The 18,385-nt window shown below is 48.2% G+C and overlaps 1 protein-coding gene across 2 annotated transcripts in view; it reads right to left on the bottom strand.

The window, feature by feature from the left end:
- Positions 1-1,632: 1,632 nt before the first annotated feature.
- LOC121456411 (proton-coupled amino acid transporter 1) overlaps positions 1,633-18,385 on the bottom strand; it is a 34,184-nt gene continuing 17,431 nt past the window's right edge. Inside the window, exons 3-11 of one of the 2 annotated variants that reach the window (XM_041664523.1) lie at positions 18,252-18,342; positions 17,701-17,789; positions 16,802-16,897; positions 15,131-15,215; positions 13,677-13,895; positions 11,843-11,941; positions 10,746-10,912; positions 8,660-8,829; positions 1,633-5,320 (exon numbers count right to left, since the gene is read on the bottom strand). In XM_041664523.1, coding sequence (XP_041520457.1) covers positions 5,049-5,320; positions 8,660-8,829; positions 10,746-10,912; positions 11,843-11,941; positions 13,677-13,895; positions 15,131-15,215; positions 16,802-16,897; positions 17,701-17,789; positions 18,252-18,342 — 1,288 coding nt within the window. In that variant the 3' untranslated portion in view covers positions 1,633-5,048. Of the gene's footprint in view, positions 5,321-8,659; positions 8,830-10,745; positions 10,913-11,842; positions 11,942-13,676; positions 13,896-15,130; positions 15,216-16,801; positions 16,898-17,700; positions 17,790-18,192; positions 18,343-18,385 lie in introns of those variants that run through there. The other variant, XM_041664524.1, reaches the window with a different exon arrangement.

Raw genomic sequence — 18,385 nt, forward strand, 5'->3', positions numbered from 1 at the left:
ATAGAAAACTGTTGACTGTCATTGACTAAAAAAAAAAAAAGTCCCAACCCACTATTCTACCCTTACCATTGAAAAGGCAAACTCTGTGTGGTCCCCACAGCCACACACCTTTGTTCCAAGGTCAAGGGCAGAGTGTTGTGGGGAGAGGGGAGGTTACAAAATGCTGGACCTGGGGAGCGGGCTCAGCGGGTAAGAACACTTGCTGCACAAGCAGGAGGATCTGAGTTCAGATCCCCAGAGCCCACGTAAAAACCTAAGGTAGCCATGTACATGCTTTTAACTGCAGCATCACGGGGCAGAGACAAGAGGATCCCTGGATCTGCCTAGCTGCCCGCCCAGCTCCAGGTTCAGTGAGAAACCCTGTCTCTAGGGAGTAAGCAGAATGCCCAACATTCAGGCATGCACACGCGCACGCACACGCGCACACACACACACGCACAATAAACAAATAAGTGAACATTTAAGACCAAGGCAATGTTATACATTTTTATTGATGGTCTCAATGCATCAAGTTGTACACTAAAAAACTGGCAAATTTTTCTTAATGTAGATTAGAATCCATTTTTTTTTTTTTTTTTTTTTTTTTTTTTAGAAAGGTGGAGACTAGCAGTCATGGTCTAGGAAAGCACACCACTCACGGTTCCCAGTCTCCAAGCGCATCCACAAAGGGGTAGCTGTCCACCTAGAAAACCAGGGTCAGCTCACTGTCACCCACATGTATGTCTCTATCAGAGCAACAGGCTTAGCTTGAGGGACTTGGAGATCTGGGAGCCACAAGACACAAATGACACCTTGATGCGCATCATGTAAAGTGCTTTGACTTCTTCCAACTAATATTTCCAAAAATATTTCTAAACCTTTTCATCTTTTTTTGTTACTCCCTTTACCCTCAAAACACCCCCCCCCCCCCAGGCTGGAAGCAAAGAGAAGAGGCAGGTACCTTGAGAAGCACTTGAATTCTGACACAAAAACCCACTGTGTTGTAGTTCCTTGTACCAGCAAGTGGCCAGTGTGTGTCTCGAGGCCTTGGGGTTGACTCAGTCTATGTGCACACACAGAGCCATCAATGATGGGGCACACACACAACAGTGAATTAGTAGCCACCTCAGTTAGGGTAAGCAAGCTCTTCGTGTATACAGAGAGCGTGCATGCATAAACACAGATTTCAGAGAACTGCCTTGGCTGTGGCAGACAGGAATAAAATTCCCAAGGCGGGCTGGTCTCAGTCAATTGTGTAGGGTCAGAAGTTGACACTGTGGCCCAAGACAGGATTCCTCCTTAGGGAAGCCACAGTTCAAGAGTCGAGATGAAGCTCCCTACTAGCAAGGGCAATCTGTACTCAGCCAACTGCTGTAGATGCTAACATTTGCAAACACCTAGGCTCTTATGTGCCCCCAAAACCAAGCTGGCACCTAAAACTACCTACTGGCATATGCAGAAGGCATTGGAAATTTCTACCCAGGATTCCAGGGGAATGAATGCTAAGTTGATTTAGGGAGTCAGGATTGCTTAACAGAAAAAAAAAAAAAATCTGCAGACCCTTTCTCAGATCTCCTCTCCCTCCAACAGATGGGCCTATCCCAAGTGATTTATTTTTTGGAGTGTGAAAACAAAGACACAAATTGCAACCTCTCAAAAATAAAAAATAAATTCATTTATTGAAGTGGAAATTTAACACAAGATCCATGTGTTCAACCCAACTGAGACCTAGACATTCTGACATGAGCCACATGTCTGTGCTTACCCTACTGAAATCACATCCAGGGAGGTACAGGACACACGGTGCTGTCTGGCTATCGCACCCTGCATGGCAGCGTTCTGACACGAGCCACATGTGTGTGCTTACCCTACTGAAATCACATCCAGGGAGGTACAGGACACATGGTGCTGTCTGGCTATCGCACCCTGCATGGCAGCGCTCTCGGTCCTTGATTCGTACATTCACTGACAGTTACAATACAGACATGGGATTTTATTGTTCATTAAAAAAAAAAAGAAAGAAAGAAAATAGCTTCTTTAACATCACCTTGATTTAAACCAAAGCACAGGGCGAACACCAGCCACCTTCCAGTCTCATTTTCCCCTTTTTTTTTTTCTTTCTGATAACTGCCTCTGAGCACTGTTTAATGTCCCTGGCCAGGGAATGACTCAGGATACACAGAAAGGGAAGGAACCGGCCAGGTGGAAGCCGGCGCCGCCAGCAGGGCTAAAGTGGCTTCAATATTGACCACAGTTTCCAAGGCAGCCAGACGGCTCGCTTCCCCCTAATGGTATCTGATTTGTAATGCACTTTAGAAAATGAAATTCTAAAGTCCACTTGGCGCCACCCTCCTGATTGCCAGCTCCCACCATCCTGTCTGGTTCCCATATCAGGTCTCTGCAAGCCTCAGTGTCCCAGTGGGAGCGGTGGCTGGGGCTGGCCGGTAGGGAGAGCAAAGCCCTGTCCTCCATGCGCATAGAGGACAGAGAGTGCTGTAAACATGAGTGGAGCTCCGTACTTCCTGGGAAGATCAGGAGAAACGGCAGTGCCCGAAGACATGCCACCGAATAGGGGAAGAAGTCTGAGGATGAGCGAGCCTAAGGACAGGCCCTGGGATCTGCCTTCAGACCACCGACCACTCTTAAGCCATGACTTCCATGAGTGAAGGGCAGACAGTGAGCACCTACCTGCCCAGAGGTGAGGTGGGCGGGGCTAAGCTAACCCATACCTCTCCTAACCCCAGACATCACCACATTACAAATGATGCCGCTCTAGTTGGGGCAGGGTGAGCCGCACAGGCTAGATCACACTCTTCCCAGCCAGTGCTCACATTCAAGGCTGGGATAACGGGTCTCTGAACTGTGGGTACAGGCAAGGACCAGGCTGATAGGACCAGGCAGTCTGTCTGCCCTTGGGGCATCTGGCCTTGCCTGTTCTTCCCCTCAACCTTCCATTTATCTGAGTGTTTCCTCACCAGGGGCCATCTGGTTCCCCAGTGACAGCAGGAGAGGCCTGACTCAGGGCTCCTGGGAACCGTAGGCTGTGTGCAGCCGAGGACCCGCCTCCTCTTCCCCCTGGAACCACATGCTTAGCAGCTGCCTGGTGTCATCCAGAAAGGCCCTGATCTTCCTGAAAGAGTTCAGCCACCAAACTAGCAGTGCCTCAGGAGCACAGCAAGAGGTCACACCAGGGAAGCTGCCCCTAGCCTAGTGCTAAAGAAGGTACTCCACACGGTCTCAGGCCAGGGGCCCTGAAATGATTGCTGGGCTTGGTTTTGACTTCTAAAACCTCTAACAGTTCTGAATACACTGTCCCTCCATCCAGGAAGCCATGCTCAGCTGACTTCTAGGAGAGAGCCTGGCCTACAGCTGGGCTGCTGGAGCCCAAGCCCAGAAATATCAGGTCAGTGTCTGAACCTACTTGGTTCATTTTCCAGCCTGAGACTTCAGAAAGGCATCTGTGAAACCCGGCTGGCACCTAGCCGCATAAGCACCCGTGGAGATGCAAATGAGCAGAAAGAATGATGTGAAAGGCACCGCTCTCCTAAGGGCTAAGGGGCAGCGAGACTGCAATGCTTCCTCTTAGCATCACTGCGTGGGCCAGATGCTGCTGTAAGTCAGAGGCCACCCTTCCCATCCTTTGACCTGGAAGTCACATAGCAGGCTCTGGGCAGAACAGCAGGAAAAGACTTGGCTGCAAGGTCAGGCTACAGCCCTTCTAGCTTCTGTCAAACACAAAAGCAAGACCCTGTTCAATTCTTGCTCCTTTCTCTAAACTGGGGTTCAAGGCAAATCCTGTCCCACCCGGAGGTGACAGACCTAAAAGCCACGTGACTCTATAAGAGGTGTGATGGGGGACAATACAGATCACAAATAGTGTTTAGTGGTTTCTTGGAAGCCTAGGATACAGAGGCAGCTTGGGACAAAACAGGGCTTCTGCTCTCTCCCCAGGAAACTGTAAACAATGACCCTTGTGCATAGTGTCACAAAGAGAAAGTCAGAACCCACACCCCTGTCTCAGCTAACACACCACAAGTACTTCCAAATGCCCATATGGATTCAGTCTCATAAAAGGAAGTCCACGTATGCATGGATCTCCTAGAGGCGGTGCAGGCTCACACTTAAGGTCTCTGAGCCAGCTGGGTGGGGCAGCTCCTGCTAGTAATCTCAATACTTGAGGCAGGGGTAGGAGGACTAAGAGTTCAAGGTTATCCTTGACACAGCAAGTTCAAAGCCAACTTTGGTGCCATGAGACCCTGTCTCAGAAAACAAAAACAAAAAAACAAAACAAGACAAACAAAAAGAATGGCCCCTAGGCCACACAGCCAAGAGGGTGAAGGATGTATACCATGGTCCCCTGGAGCAGGTTTCTTTGTGGCAAGAGAAGCCAAGTGCAAGCTGCTGAAGAAGTAACCCACCATGATGCCGGGTCTGAAGTCAGATCCCCAAATGTAAGCTTAAATAAATTATAAATACCTCCAATAGGGGCAGCATCTCATTATCTTTAAGAGCTAAAGGAATGAAGAGGGCAGTATTGTGACCTACACAGGAAGTGAGAGCTACGGTGGTATGGTCTGAGGGTTTGGGGGTCCAGAAGCCTCTCAGGACTCAGCTGGGTGGGAGAGTGAGGTACACAGCATTTGGGAGCCTGATGAGAAAGAGGCCTGGCTTTGTGAAACATCAGAGTCCCCCACTTACTTAATCTAGCCCTATCCCTGGGAAGGAGGAAATGCCAGGAGCAGGACATTAAAGCCAGGAGCAGGACATTACCTTGTAAATAAAGTGAGCTGTGCTGTGGGAATTTAGGTGTGGCGGTCAGATGGGGGAGACCAGGCTGAGGGAGGAGGTGTGAAGAGGAAAGCAGGGACTGCACCATCACAAGTGGAATGTCTGCTCCTCTCCCTCCTCCCAAACTCAAGGTACCCCAGGGTCCAATGCCAGGTGGAGGAGTACCCAGGCAGCAACCTTGCCTTTCTCCAGAGGCTGAACCATACCTGAGGCTGTGGGGACACTACTGGGAGACACACAAGAGTGGGGGCTTGGCAGGTGCAGGGAACACACCCAGATCCTTATAGGAAGGCACTGGTGGAATTGGTGGAGATCTCGCCATGGCTTGGCTGGATCAGCTCACACAGAGACTCGTAGGTCCCCACCACGAAGCCCACAAAGCCCAGGATGCTGATGAGGGCATCCTTGATGATGGTCAGGGGGCTCATGCCCTCCCCATAGTAGGTGGTCACCTCCAGCAGGGGTGGGATGATGAGGGCCAGGGCACTGCTGCTTACAGAGCCCACCAGGGAGATGACCAGGTCCAGGCGTGGGATGAGGATGGCCAGAACACCTGCAGAGAGAGGGGACATCTTTGGTGAAGAATGTCTGGGACTATGCTCACTGGCCAGAAAATTCAGCCTGGGTCCACATTTGGAACACAGGGCTCAAAGGAGATCAAGATGCTATCTAGTCCAATCTCTGGGCAATACATGACCAGAGATGTAGAATTACTATGCTCTCCAGGCTTGTGACAGCACCATCACGAGTTACTACGTTACGATTGCCTTAGTATGTATTCTAGGTTGCCACTGAACTGGAGATCTTCCTGCCTCAGCCTCCAAACACTAGGATTGCAGCCACTCTCCAAGCTGGTCTTCTATTGAGTCTCTCCCAAAGGAAAGGGCGGGGTAGAGAAAAGTGGGTGGGCCTTCCTGAGGGACCACTCACTTCCTTACACTGATGGATCCCATATGGTGCTTATAACTCTAGTTCTCGGAGATCTGATGCCCAGGCACCAGACACACATGGTAAAATATCCAAACACATAAAATTGAAATAATAAGAGACTGGGCTGAAATCTCCCTATTTTTCTTGGATATATAAGTTGATGAAGGGAAGGAAAACTAAAGAAAACATTAGAGACAGCAATAAAAAAAAGGCTGCCCATAAAGTACGCGGATATAACTGAAAATAGCCACATCAAGATGCAAAGTGACTCACCAATCAACTTTACCACAAGAATTGAATACACAGAGAAGAAAGAACAAAATGAACCCACACAAGTACATTTGAGCTGGTGCTACCCTGAGAGGCCTCTCTTCTGCCTTCCACAATTACTTCAAAGTCTCCAGGGAAGTGGGGAAAAGCTATGGAGCTGGCAAAGATGAAGGGGCTGCCTCCTTTCATAGGACAAAGGACCCGAACAGATCACAGGAGATGGGAGTGCGGAATATGCTCTCAAAGATCAAACATAGCCCGTCCCTGTGAGTGCCCTTCAGTACAAAGGACAGTGAGGCCCAGACAGAGCCAGGAAAAACACAGCAGAAAAACCTAGAGAATCTAAGGACAGGATGAGGTCTGGAGCCAGGGATTGCCAGTTCCTGCAGGATAGCATAGGAATAAGCCTTTCGGAAAGTAAGCCCTATGCTTCGGGACATTTTACAGAGACAAACCTATTTTTTTCTGGAGGATCTGCATTGGGAAGGCAAGTTATTTGAATGCTCCATACCCTATCTTGCAAAACCCTTTAGATTCAAGAAGCAGGCCCTCAGAACTGACGAGACAAGCCACTGTGCACACAGAAGCACTACTCAACATTTGAGCTAAACCATGGCGGACACACAGAGTGGGCACCGGGAGCCGCTGCAGAGGGTGAGATCACAGTGTAGTCTGTGTGGTTGGTTGCGTCTTAGTTTATCTGTCTCCAGGGCTGTTTCTGCCAGGAGACAGGCTGGAGTCTGCCAAAGAGCAGGAGAAGCCAGAGTTCTCAGGGTTAGGCATGCTCCAAAAAGCTGGGGGACCCACGATGACCAGACTCAGTCTGCAAGAAATCCTCAGGAGAGCTGCCCAAGGTTAAGTTAGAGGATCAAGGTCACCCCCTTAGTTCTACAGAGTTCTTTCTACATAGATGTCAAGAAGGCTGGCCTTCTACTCACTGTCCTTGCAGGAAAACAATGGTGAGTCAAATATGGTGGGGGCAGTAAGGTCAGAGGTTCTAGGTCATTTAACACAAGCTGTCCTCTGCCCTCTACATGGGTCCCACCACCATGTGTGCATATAATAGTAAATAAGACAACAACAATAACAAAACCAATTTAACTTCGGTTCAGTTTACAAACTGAATATATATATATATGTGTGTGTGTGTGTGTGTGTGTGTGTGTGTGTGTGTATGTATGTGTGGATGAGCTTGAGGAGGGAGAAGAAAAATCATATAGGTCCATATTTATCCCAAAGGTAGAGGCTAGGATTAAGTAATTTAAGGACATTTTAGGGAACGTCTTGATATAATAAGTACTGAGATGTATGACCCAAAACAATAAAACTAACACAAAAGCTTAATTTGGAAAACTGCAAATCTCCTGAAGATTCAAACCGGAAATTAGGGGCCAGTTGGTTATGAATTCCCCATTTTAACTCACAGAAGCAATGAGGAAAAGTTAATTTTTAAAAATTGACCTTGCTTTCAACAAACAGAACATAGGTTATATTCTGATTTTAATGTTTAACTTATACCACTTGGCTCAGGATAGGGTATAGGGGAAATAAAAAAAAAAACAGAGGTAAACAATCAGGTTAATTGACAGACGTTCAAAGATGAATATATAAAAAAAAATCTAGGGTCATTTCCCCAGCTCAGGATGGACAGCTATTTAAAACAACAAACACATACCTTCAATCAAACTAATGAGTCTTCATTGCAGAGAAGGTAAAGTGGCTAGCTATTGATTGACAGAGAGAGACAAGGTTTTGTGTATCCCAGGCTAGCCCTGAGCTCTTGACCATCCTGCCTAGACATCCTAATGGATGTGATTGAAGCAGTTATCCATCTATCTGTCAATTCATCATCCATCCTTCTATCCATCCTTTTATCCAGTTATCTATCCATCCGCCCATCCATTCATCTATCTATCCATCCACCCAGCCACCTACCCATTTATCCATCATCTATCTATCTACCTACCTACCTACCTATCTATCATCTACTGAAACAGAGTCTCATATATCCCAGGCTGAACTCAAACCCTTGATCTTCTGTCTGTCTGTCTGTCTATCATATATTGAAATAGGGTCTCATATATCCCAGGTTGACCTCAAACCTCTAATCCTCCTGCCTCTACCTCCTCAGTGCTGGACTTGCAGGTGCACACCACACATCAGTAGTGCTCATGATGGAACCCCAGGGCTTCATGTATGCTCGGTAATCATGCTGCAAACTGAGCTACATCCCCAGCCCCCTGAAGAGGTTTTTAGATTGTTACCCATTTCAGTTGGGACAATAGCAGTGTGTCTTTGTTCTCTATTGTACTTTAGACCTCATCTATAAACTACCGTCCCTACTTCAGAAATCTCTGGGGATCGCTGAGAACCAATTCTTCATGCGTCAACTTCAGTAGCGTGGCTGTGTGCCAGGCTCTCAGTGGGGATTCAGATGTCCTCTAGGCTTTAAGTAAGTGGTTCTCAACCTTCCTAATGCTGCGACCTTTTAATACAGTTCTTCATGTTGTGATGACTGCAACCATAAATTTTTTTTGTTGTTACTTCCTAACTGTAATTTTGCTACTGTTATGAATCATAATGTAAGCATCTGATATGCAGGATATCCAATAGGTGACCCCTGAGGAGGTCACAGCCCACAGGTTGAGAACTACTGCTTTAAATAAATGCAGAAATAATGTCTTCTACTCACATGTGATGCAGACCATCGCAGTGCGTACACAAAGGTCCACCACCATCTTGCAACGCTCAGGCACTCGGGACTCAATGATGGGAATGACGATCTCAGCCGCGACGTAGAACTGGAGAGCGTATGTGAAGAAGATGCCTATGGAGTACAGCAGCTTCACAGACTGGTACAACCTGCAGAGAGTGGGTGCTCTCAGGAGCCTGGCAGCGCACTCCGACAGCCCTGGACAGAGGCCAAAGCCACCCTGCACCCTGCACAACTGGAAAGGTCACCAACCCACAGGGTCTTCAGATTCAGAAGCTTTAGGCCTGGCTTTCTCTTCTCTCTTCTCTCTCTCTTCTCTCTCTCTCTCTCCCCTCCCTCTCTCCTTCTCCCATGCACACACACACGCATACACAGATTAAATGCAAATTAATTTTTAAAAATTAGTCCTCCATAGCTTTTGTGTAAGGAAAGATTATAAAAAAATGAAACATTAATTCACAGAAAACTGACTAAATCACAGTACCCTCACATAGCTCTTCAAAATGAGGAGGCGAGCCAGGTACATCATAATCCTAGCACTCTGGAGAAGGAAGCAGGGAGATTAAGAGTCCAAGATCAGTCTCTGCTACATGACAAGTCTGGGCTGCATGAGAACTTTGAAAGAAAGAAAGAAAGAAAGAAAGAAAGAAAGAAAGAAAGAAAGAAAGAGAAGGAAAGAAAACCTACACACACAATACATACACACTTACACACCACTGAGTGACACACTGTGAATGCAGAGACTGTGCCCCATGGTGTAGTAAAACATTCTTTTTACACCTTCTGTATATCTGGGATCTTTGCCCTCTGCGCATGAGCAAATACCTTTCAAAAATAACTACTGGACTCCAACAAGCCACTTTTGCCCTTCCCATGCAATTCAGCGCATCTTAGAATCAGTTTGTGGTGGTGGCGGGGGAGGGGAGAGGCAGAAAGGAGCATAGGCCCCTCCCCATCCCAACAGAGATGCCTTTTACCACAGACCTCAGAAACTCCCCACGGAGGCCACTGACATACCATGGGGTACTCCAACTTAGCACCCCAGAGCACAGTGCTTTTGAACCCGACTCAGTACACACAGGAAGGGCCACTCTGTCTTCAGCAGAAACCCACCTTCATCAAGACCTGTGCATAGAGCAGCAAGAGCCACTGGCCGCTCTGGGCTTGATTAAAATGTCTTATGTGTGCTATGTGAACAAGTCATTGCTGTAGTTGAACTAAACGCCTAGATGAGGCTCTTAAGCTGTGAGGACACCCTGGAAAAGACTAGGGTGGGTAAAAAAGTCTCTCTTGCTAAGTGTAAGCAATACAAACTCTTTGAGGGGGGAAAACAGTCATCGGGCAGTGCCCTTAGTTAAGACCCTGAGCCCTCCAGAGAGCTGCTAAATCCGGAGTCAGGAGCGTCCCCTGCAGGCATATCCATGTAAATGCACCTTACAGAAGCGCAGGGTGAGTTGAAGGCAGCTGAGTGGGGCGAAGACAGCTGGGGGGACCCTCAGATGCCTGCTGCCTAGGATCCTGGGCTACACACCGGCCCTACTGAGTCAGCAATTTTCTCTATTTGTCCTCATCCAGTCTCTCCACTCAAATCGGCTGTATGGAAGGAAAGTCTGCTCTCGGTCCCTGGGTGTTTCTCAGTGTGAGCAGAACAGGGGCTCTCTACAATGGGGTTTTCAACTTCCAACCAGAGACTGCTTAGCCCACGCTCTGGGACATCCAGACACTTCTGCAGGTCTTAGCGTTTTCCTATAGCATGTCCGCCTAGGAAAGACACTCGAGAAAGGACTCCCAAGAACCAGCAGCCCACCGACACAGCAGTCTGTGACTGCCCAGACAGGTCTGCCCTCCTCCACAGGTGTCTGGAATGACTAAGTATAGATTGGATACTCAGTTCTTTTGGGCTCCATATTTCCCAGGAGAAAGCCTCATCAGACGGATGATTCACACATGAATTTGGTACAAGCTGCTGCAGGAATCACAAGGTCAGGGTAGCCAAGTGACAAGGAAATGCAACATTCTGACCCATCACCTTCTAGAAGCTTCCAGTCTCCCCCCCACCACATACCAGCAGTTGGGCAGGTTGAGTGTGATGCTGCCCTTAATACTAGCTCCAAACTGCAGGTACCCCAGGCTCCCCAGGCTGATGTAGAGTGCAGTGACAATGGCCATCCCGAAATACAGGATGAACGGAAACTTCTGTGAGTCCTTCATTTTGTTCTCAAGGGGTAGCACCTACAAAAAAGTCGTAAGGGGAAAGAAAGCACGTGAGAAAGAAAAGTGGGCACACCACAAAACTAGCATCATCAGGGGCCTGGGGAGCTTTGCTGTGCATGCACGAGAACCTGAGTTCAGATGCCCAGAACCCACAAAAGAGCCAGGTGTGGTGGCGTGAATCTGTGACCCCAGCACCTGGCAGAGGGAGGGTGGGGGAGGAGGACAGGCTGATCAGTGGAGCTCGCTGGCCTGACAACAGTCTAGGTAACACAGGAAATCCTAAGTTCAGTGACAGAGGTTAGGTCCCAAAATGGACATGCAAGATGGAAACACCTGATGTTGACTTCTGACCTCCAAACACAAAAGCATACACACTCGTGTGTGTGCACAAACACACACACACGCACAGGTGAACACATGCACATGAAAACACACACACACACACACACACACACACACACACACACGACATCTTGAAAGAAAATAGACTCTTTATTGCCAAAGCCCCAAGTACACTCTCCTTTAGTGCACAGTGAATCAGCTAATCGATCAGCACTACACTCTCAGGCACACAAAGGGCTTCAGAACCCACTGTCTAACGAGGAGTGGGGAGAGGTGAGACGTCAGAGGCTGGGGGTGTCCTTCACCTCACAGCAGCATGGCCCCCAGCAAGACTCTGACACTTGTCCTGAGCTTGCTGCCTCCAGCCAATTTTCCTAAGGATGAGCTTCCCTTCCTTGCTTTTTGTGGGGGTAGCTATGTAGCCAGTGATGACCCAAACTCCTGATCCTCTCATCCCCACTTCCCGAGTGCTGTGACTAAGGGCACGTGCCACCACATGCAGCTCCAGAGATGATTTCCAATGGGGGTTCCTAAGCACTAAAGCAGACAGTGGGGAGACTGGGGTGCTAGCAAGCACTCAGGCCCACACCATAGTGCCCCTCTTACCACGCCGATGCCTTCAAAAGCAAAAATTGCTGTGCCGAAGAACAGAGGGTAGGTCTTCCATGGAGCCACCAAGGGGAGGTGGCTGGGGTCCGGGATACTCTGAAAAAGATGAACAAAGCCAAGGGCTACTCAGAGATTGGGGCTTTGAATCGAAAGTCAGAGCACTCCTAAATCCAAGATATCAAAAAAAAAAAAAAAAAAAAAAAAAAAAAGGAAGAAGCTAACAAACAGTCAAGCTTTCTCTCTCTTCAGACTGGGAAGCCCCTGCTTGCTCTGGATAAAGATCTGCCCAGTATAGCATAACTGCCCACATGCTGACACCTGCATAAAGCACCACTCTCGCTCGGTGATCCCATCCCCAGACATCTGATACAAAAGAAGAAACTCAAGAGATAAAGAAACTGTCAAAGCTACCTAGCAAAGAAATGAAAAACCATCTTAAATACTCCAAGAGAAGAGATCGATTAGCCACATGCCAAACCCATCACAGAATATTACACACTAAACAAAAAGTAAAAGTTAAAGGCAGACATTGGAGTACATGCTTGTAAACCCAGAACTTTAGAAGATCAGGAGTTCAAAATCAGCTTGGACTCTGTACATGAGATAGTAAAGAAGAACATGAAAAATTGACTATGAAATAATATTGAGGAAACATTACTAATTCAGTATAGTCAGGTGCTGTGACTTACATCTGTAATCTCAGTCCTTAGGAGGCTGAGGCAGGAGGATCAAGAGTTCAAGGTCAACCTATGGTTATAGTGAGTTTGAGGCCAGCCTGGGCTACCTGGTCTAAAAAACAAATCAACCACAACCACACAGTTATATAATAATGGCGATGCAACTCTGCAAACATCCACAGAGATAAACCTGGAAGACATGATTTCTAGATTAGTCTCTTCCTCCCCCACCTTTTCTTTCATCCGCTAGGCTGAGCACTTCCAACTATCAAGAAGCACAAGAGAAGAATGTTGAGGAATGCTGAGCAAAGGCAGCAAAATGATTTTTTTAAAAACATAAAAGTCAAAGCTGAGGGTGAGGGTGGCTCCATCGTTAAGAGCACACACTACTCTTGCAGAAGACCCAAGTTCAATTCCCAGCACCTACACTGAATGTCTCACTACTATTATGTGACACCAGGAAGACCTGGCGCCCTCTTGTGGCCTCTACAGCACCTGTACTCATGTTCATATACCCACATGTAAATCTATCATTTTAATTTTTAAATTTCGACTCTAAGGAAAAAGAGAAGCATTTTAGTATGCAGGATATAGACAAATAGGTATCTCTGCTCTAAGATGAGACCTGAGCACAAGATCATCTAGAAACTATTCCTGAGTCGCAGATGAAAAGAAACTAGAAACCAGTGCTACCGTGGGCTAGTGACAGACAGCTACCAGGTTCATCTATCATCAGATGGAGCTGCGGGTAGGGAGTGTCACGATTCCCAGCTATGGGTGCTGGTGACTGAGACAGGTGGGAAGGACAGCCATCATTCCATCAGTTGAGTGACTGATGCTGGCGATGCCGATCTACAACCCAACTAAGGAAGCAGAGAAAGTTCCCTATACAGAGGAGCTTGCCAATTATAAACACAAGCTTAACTCTACAACAATACCAACAAAATAAAAGCTCAAGAAAAATGTCATAAAATATATAGATCAAAAAACCGAGGTGGGATAATTTCTTTGGTCTGTCACTGGAGTAAACATCTGCTCCCACCTCCCCAGGAAACTGTGCCACATCCAGACTACATACACCGCATGTAAGTAGTGTATGACCACTTCATTTGATTTCCCTATTCCACAGGATGGGGAAGGGTCTGGGACTGTACCTGGACGATGAACTGGTAGATTGTGACCAGACTGACCAGCATGCTGACATTGGCCAGCAGGGAGAAGATGGACAGGATGCGCAGGTTCCTAATGAAAGTCAGCAGCACCAGGAAGGGCAGGAAGACGAGCATGTAGAGTCGAGAGTCCATGGTGGGCACCAGGACCACAGTCTCATTGTTGTGACAGTTGGTGGTGGTCCCGTTGGCCGCCTCTATCACCTGGAATGAGAAGAAAAGAGGAAAGTCCTCGGTGACAGAGCCAGTAGGTATCCAGCCAGAGAGGGTCTTTATGTAGGCACCTGTGACTGAGGAACCTCTCTGGGAGTCTTCATTGTTGCGAACCAGTTAAGTCTGGATTGATCATGTCTCACAAAAGACAGAAGGATGTGGGAGACAGACAGAAAGATAGTGTTGAGTTCTTTCACATTCTGATCCTAAGCATTCCTGCTGGTGCTCAGGAAACAGAGGGGAAAGCCTGCAGGCCCTGATCCAGCTGTAACTAGCATGCCTGAAATGAAAGGGAACACGCTAAAGAAACACTTGAGTCCTTGTTCTGGCTATCTGGACTCTGGAATCTTAGACAGCTGGAATTCCCCCCAGGAATCCCCCACTGAGAACATGAGGACCTGGTGCCAGCCAGATGGGGAACTGGTCTCCTGGAAAATGGAAGGGATTCCACACTGTGCCAACAAGACAACTTGTCAAACCACCTTGCAGGGGAGACTGGAGCACAGACAACGATGGGCCAGGAGCACCTTGACCAGGGCTAGTAATTATTCCTATCTCCTTCCTTCTATTTGAACTTTAATCTCCTGTCAGGACCCTGAAGATGCACTTGGTGGGGATCCACGGGCCCTTCCTCTCAGAGAGGCCATATGGAATATGTCCTTTTCTGTTCTTCATTATCAAGTCTACTCTTTTAATTGACTGATTCAGGACAGGTGGCTGAACCTGGCTTATCAGAGAGCTGGGACATAGGCTCTGACCCTAACTCATTAACACAGCCTTTAGGGCCAAGGGTCTCAGACACCCTATGTCTGAGAGATACAAGCCTGGCTTCCGTCAAGAGCTGATGGACCCTGGCCCCTAAGCCTGCCCAGCAGCCTCTACAGAGCTGAGCACTTCTACAGAAAAAGGTCCCTTTACTAAAGACTTTCACAGAAGTAACACTAGGGGGTGCCACATACTGCGGCTTCCTCCGCCTGTTGCCTAGGATTACAAAAGACCAGCCCACGAGGAGCTTCTCCTTAGGTAGGGAAGACTTCAGCCAGGTAGAGTCAAAAGACCTCTCGCCAGCTGATGACAACACAGGCGAGGAAAGTCAAGGTCTCTTTCCACGACAGGTTTTCAGATGAGAATCAGACACCAAAGGTTCAAACCCAAACAAATTTGGCTTGGGAGGGGCCTTGAACAAAATCACTCCATTCCCACCCTTCCCTTCAGAAGAACTCTACCTGTTTAAAATTGTCAGCCAGAAACACAAAGTAGACGCAGCAGAATCCCAGCTGAGTGACAATGAGAAAGAAGTCCACGATGCGCCTGCAGAGGGGCGAGAGGAACAAAGGCCATCAGATCCGAAGGCTTCCCCGGAGACGACCATCTGAGCAGGTGATCAGGACGAGCTGTGGTGTCACCTGTCCAGAATCTAGGGAGGAGGGTGTGGAGGGGCTATCTATACGCTGCAAGTCCCTTCCTTCACCTTTCTACATGAGCTCACAGCATCGCCAGAGTACAGCCCAGTCTGGCCTTCTCCTGCCCATCCACCAAGCGCAAGTCTTCCTTCCTAAAGCTACAGAGAGCCCTTGGCATGAAAGACCAGGAAGCAGGCCCTTCTCAGCCTCCTCCTACATCGAGCTGCAGGGAAATATGCCGACGTACCAAAGCAGACTGCTGGCTGAAGCACTTGGCCACCGCTGGTGACTATCTGAAGCCCCAGCGAAAGAAACAGGCTTACAGACCCTTCTTGATGGAACAGGGCACAGCAGTTAGAAAGAATGGGTCAGACCTGGAACTGGTTCTGGAGGAACCTTATCCAAGGCATCAAAGGAGACAAAGCAAGTTTCCAAATGGCACACACAGGAAGAGCCGCTTGCCAAAAAGGGGTAAATGCAAGAGCATCTGCATGTGTATATGAACACAGAAAGCTCCAGAAAAAAAAAAAAAACAGAAGGGTACCCGTGCCGCTGGACTATGACCAGCATTTAATTCTATTTTTCAAACTGTGTCCTCTTGCCAAGTGCAAACAATGTTCTTCCTATGAGAATAAGGAAGGGTGTGCGGGAAAATGGAGGGAAAGGAGGGAGGAAGGAACAGACAAACTATGGTGGACACTTGGCAGCCTGGCTGCTCCTCAACAGATGATTTTGCCAAAGGAGAGAGAGAGACAGAGAGACAGAGAGAGAGAGAGAGAGAGAGAGAGAATAAAGGAAGGAAAGAGGGAAGGAGAAGAAAGTTACACGCCCTAGTATGGGGTGGGGCTATAAATGACAGCAAGCATTGTTTCACTTTGACAAAAGTAAGGCTTCAGACCCGTGACAATGTGAATTCTCTACATCCAGACAGGAACGAAAACTGGGTTGTTTCTCTCCAGTCACCTGAAAAGTCGGGAGAAATTCTCCTAGGTTCCCCACCTGCTCTGGACACTGCTCTTGCCCATCCCACGCCCTTCATCCCACACAGCCAGACTCCATCCTGGGGCCTCTTAGCCACGCTCCATTGCTGTCCTCTTCCTTGGTCCCAGCTTCTCTTCTCTTCCCATGCATCTTTCACCCTACAAAGGCCACAAGTCCCTGCAGTGTGGGGATAACACAGTTCACACCAGAGAAGCTCCTTTTCTAAGCTAGAAATACTTTTGTGCCATTTATAAGAGATGACATGAAATACATTTGTTGAACAAACCAGAGCCCTCACAGCCTGAGGCTCTCAGGGTTGGTCCTGTAGATCAGGCTCCGTATGTTAAAGATGAGGAAACTGAGGCCCAGAGAAGGCTGGGCTCACAGCCTACCATTTGTGGAGCCAACCCCAACGCTACCCTCCACTCAAGGCACTGTCCCCACATCATGCCCGCTTGTCTCTGGTCCCCACGTTGGGAGCTGTGGCCAAGAGGAACAAGGGCAGTCAGTTACCTTCCCCAGTGGGAGTGGCTCCGGACCCAGGCGCTGGGGTTGCATTCCAGTCCATACATCACTGTGTCCCCATAGTCCAAAAAGGGTTTGTTCAGTCTGGGGGGGGAGGGGTGGGATACAGGAAAAGCAGAATGGATGGGTTAGACAACGACAGTAAAAGAACAAATGGAGACACCCTAGGGGACCTTTGAGCCCTGCAAGGTTCACATGTGGGGTGCATGTACATCTGTGTATGTACATGCATACATGTTCACGTATGTATAGGTGCACATACATGGAGGCCATACGAGGAAGACTGGATGTCTTCCCCAATCACTCTCTCCCATTTACTTTTGAGACAGGCCTTCTTCCTGGGCTTGGAGTTTGCCTACTATTAGAATGGCTGTCCAGGAAGCCTCAGGAACTTCCTGTCTCTGCTTCTCCAGTGCAGCGCTGCAGGAGCTCACCTCTGCACCCAGCGTCTTTTTGGTTTTGTTTGCTTGTTTTAACATGGTTACTGGGTTTCTGAACTCAGATGCCCTTCCTACACATTACGCATTTTACCAAATGAGCCCTCTTCCAACTCCTGGGTCACAGGTATTAAGCAAATGACATGGAATCTTCATCGCAATCCAGAAGCACCTGGTAGAGGTAAGTATTTCAGGGCAATAATGAGCAAGCACAGAAGTTAGGATGTGCTCTCTGTTTGTTGGACAAGTATAAATTTAATAGACAAACCTAATAATAATAATAATAATAATAATAATATTAATATTAAGCAGGGGAAGGCAACACCACAGTGACAGCAGCCATCCCCAGCTAGGTGACAAGCCCAGAGGAGCTGTACAACCCACTTTCAGACTGACAAAGGACCCATGCTAGCAATCTATGTCCCTCAGGAAATGACTCAGGGCTCTTACCTGCGGCATAAGTGATGAGCACACTTCACCAGAATCCCCATGCAGTGCACAGCCACGATGCCAATCACCAGCAGACTGAGAGGACCCAACTAGTGACCGAGGTTGCAGACAAAAGAAAAAGAAGCAGGCAGAATTAGGAGAAAGTCCAAGAGGGATCGGATGCACAGGTGATAAAATGCTACTGAGGCACTTCTAGGGACATAGCTCTGACCAACAGAGAGAGATGGTTCAGGAGATTGGATCTGTGTGCCCTCAGACCTGGTCCAGACAGTTAATCTTGCGGACAATGGATCCACAGAGCAGAAGTTCCCGGTGGGCTCTGGGATGTAGGAGGGAAGTTATCCTGCGGGTGATCAGCAAAGTCAACACTTGGATGGTCAACATCACTGAATCCGTGATGGCGCTGGGCAAGCAGATTATGTGTGGAGAGTCAAAGGGAGGGCAGGACTGCCAGCTAAAGTCACTGAGCCAATCTCAGGGCCTAGGAAGTGCCTGGTACACAGAGGGCCCTAATGCATAACTTTCGATGCATGGATTTCTGAAACCCTTACCAAGAGGCCTGCATTCTTCACTGCCAGTGGCAGCCCCAGGAGTCCGGTGCCAATGTTGCCTTTTAGTAGGTGGATCAAGGTCTGGAACCATCTGAGGTAGGAAGGCCAAGAGGGAAGCATCAGTTACAATGTGG

Source organism: Microtus oregoni, unplaced genomic scaffold, assembly GCF_018167655.1.
Source record: "Microtus oregoni isolate MIOR12 unplaced genomic scaffold, Mior012 000015F_ref0000493, whole genome shotgun sequence".
Classification (NCBI taxonomy): Eukaryota; Metazoa; Chordata; class Mammalia; order Rodentia; family Cricetidae; genus Microtus; species Microtus oregoni.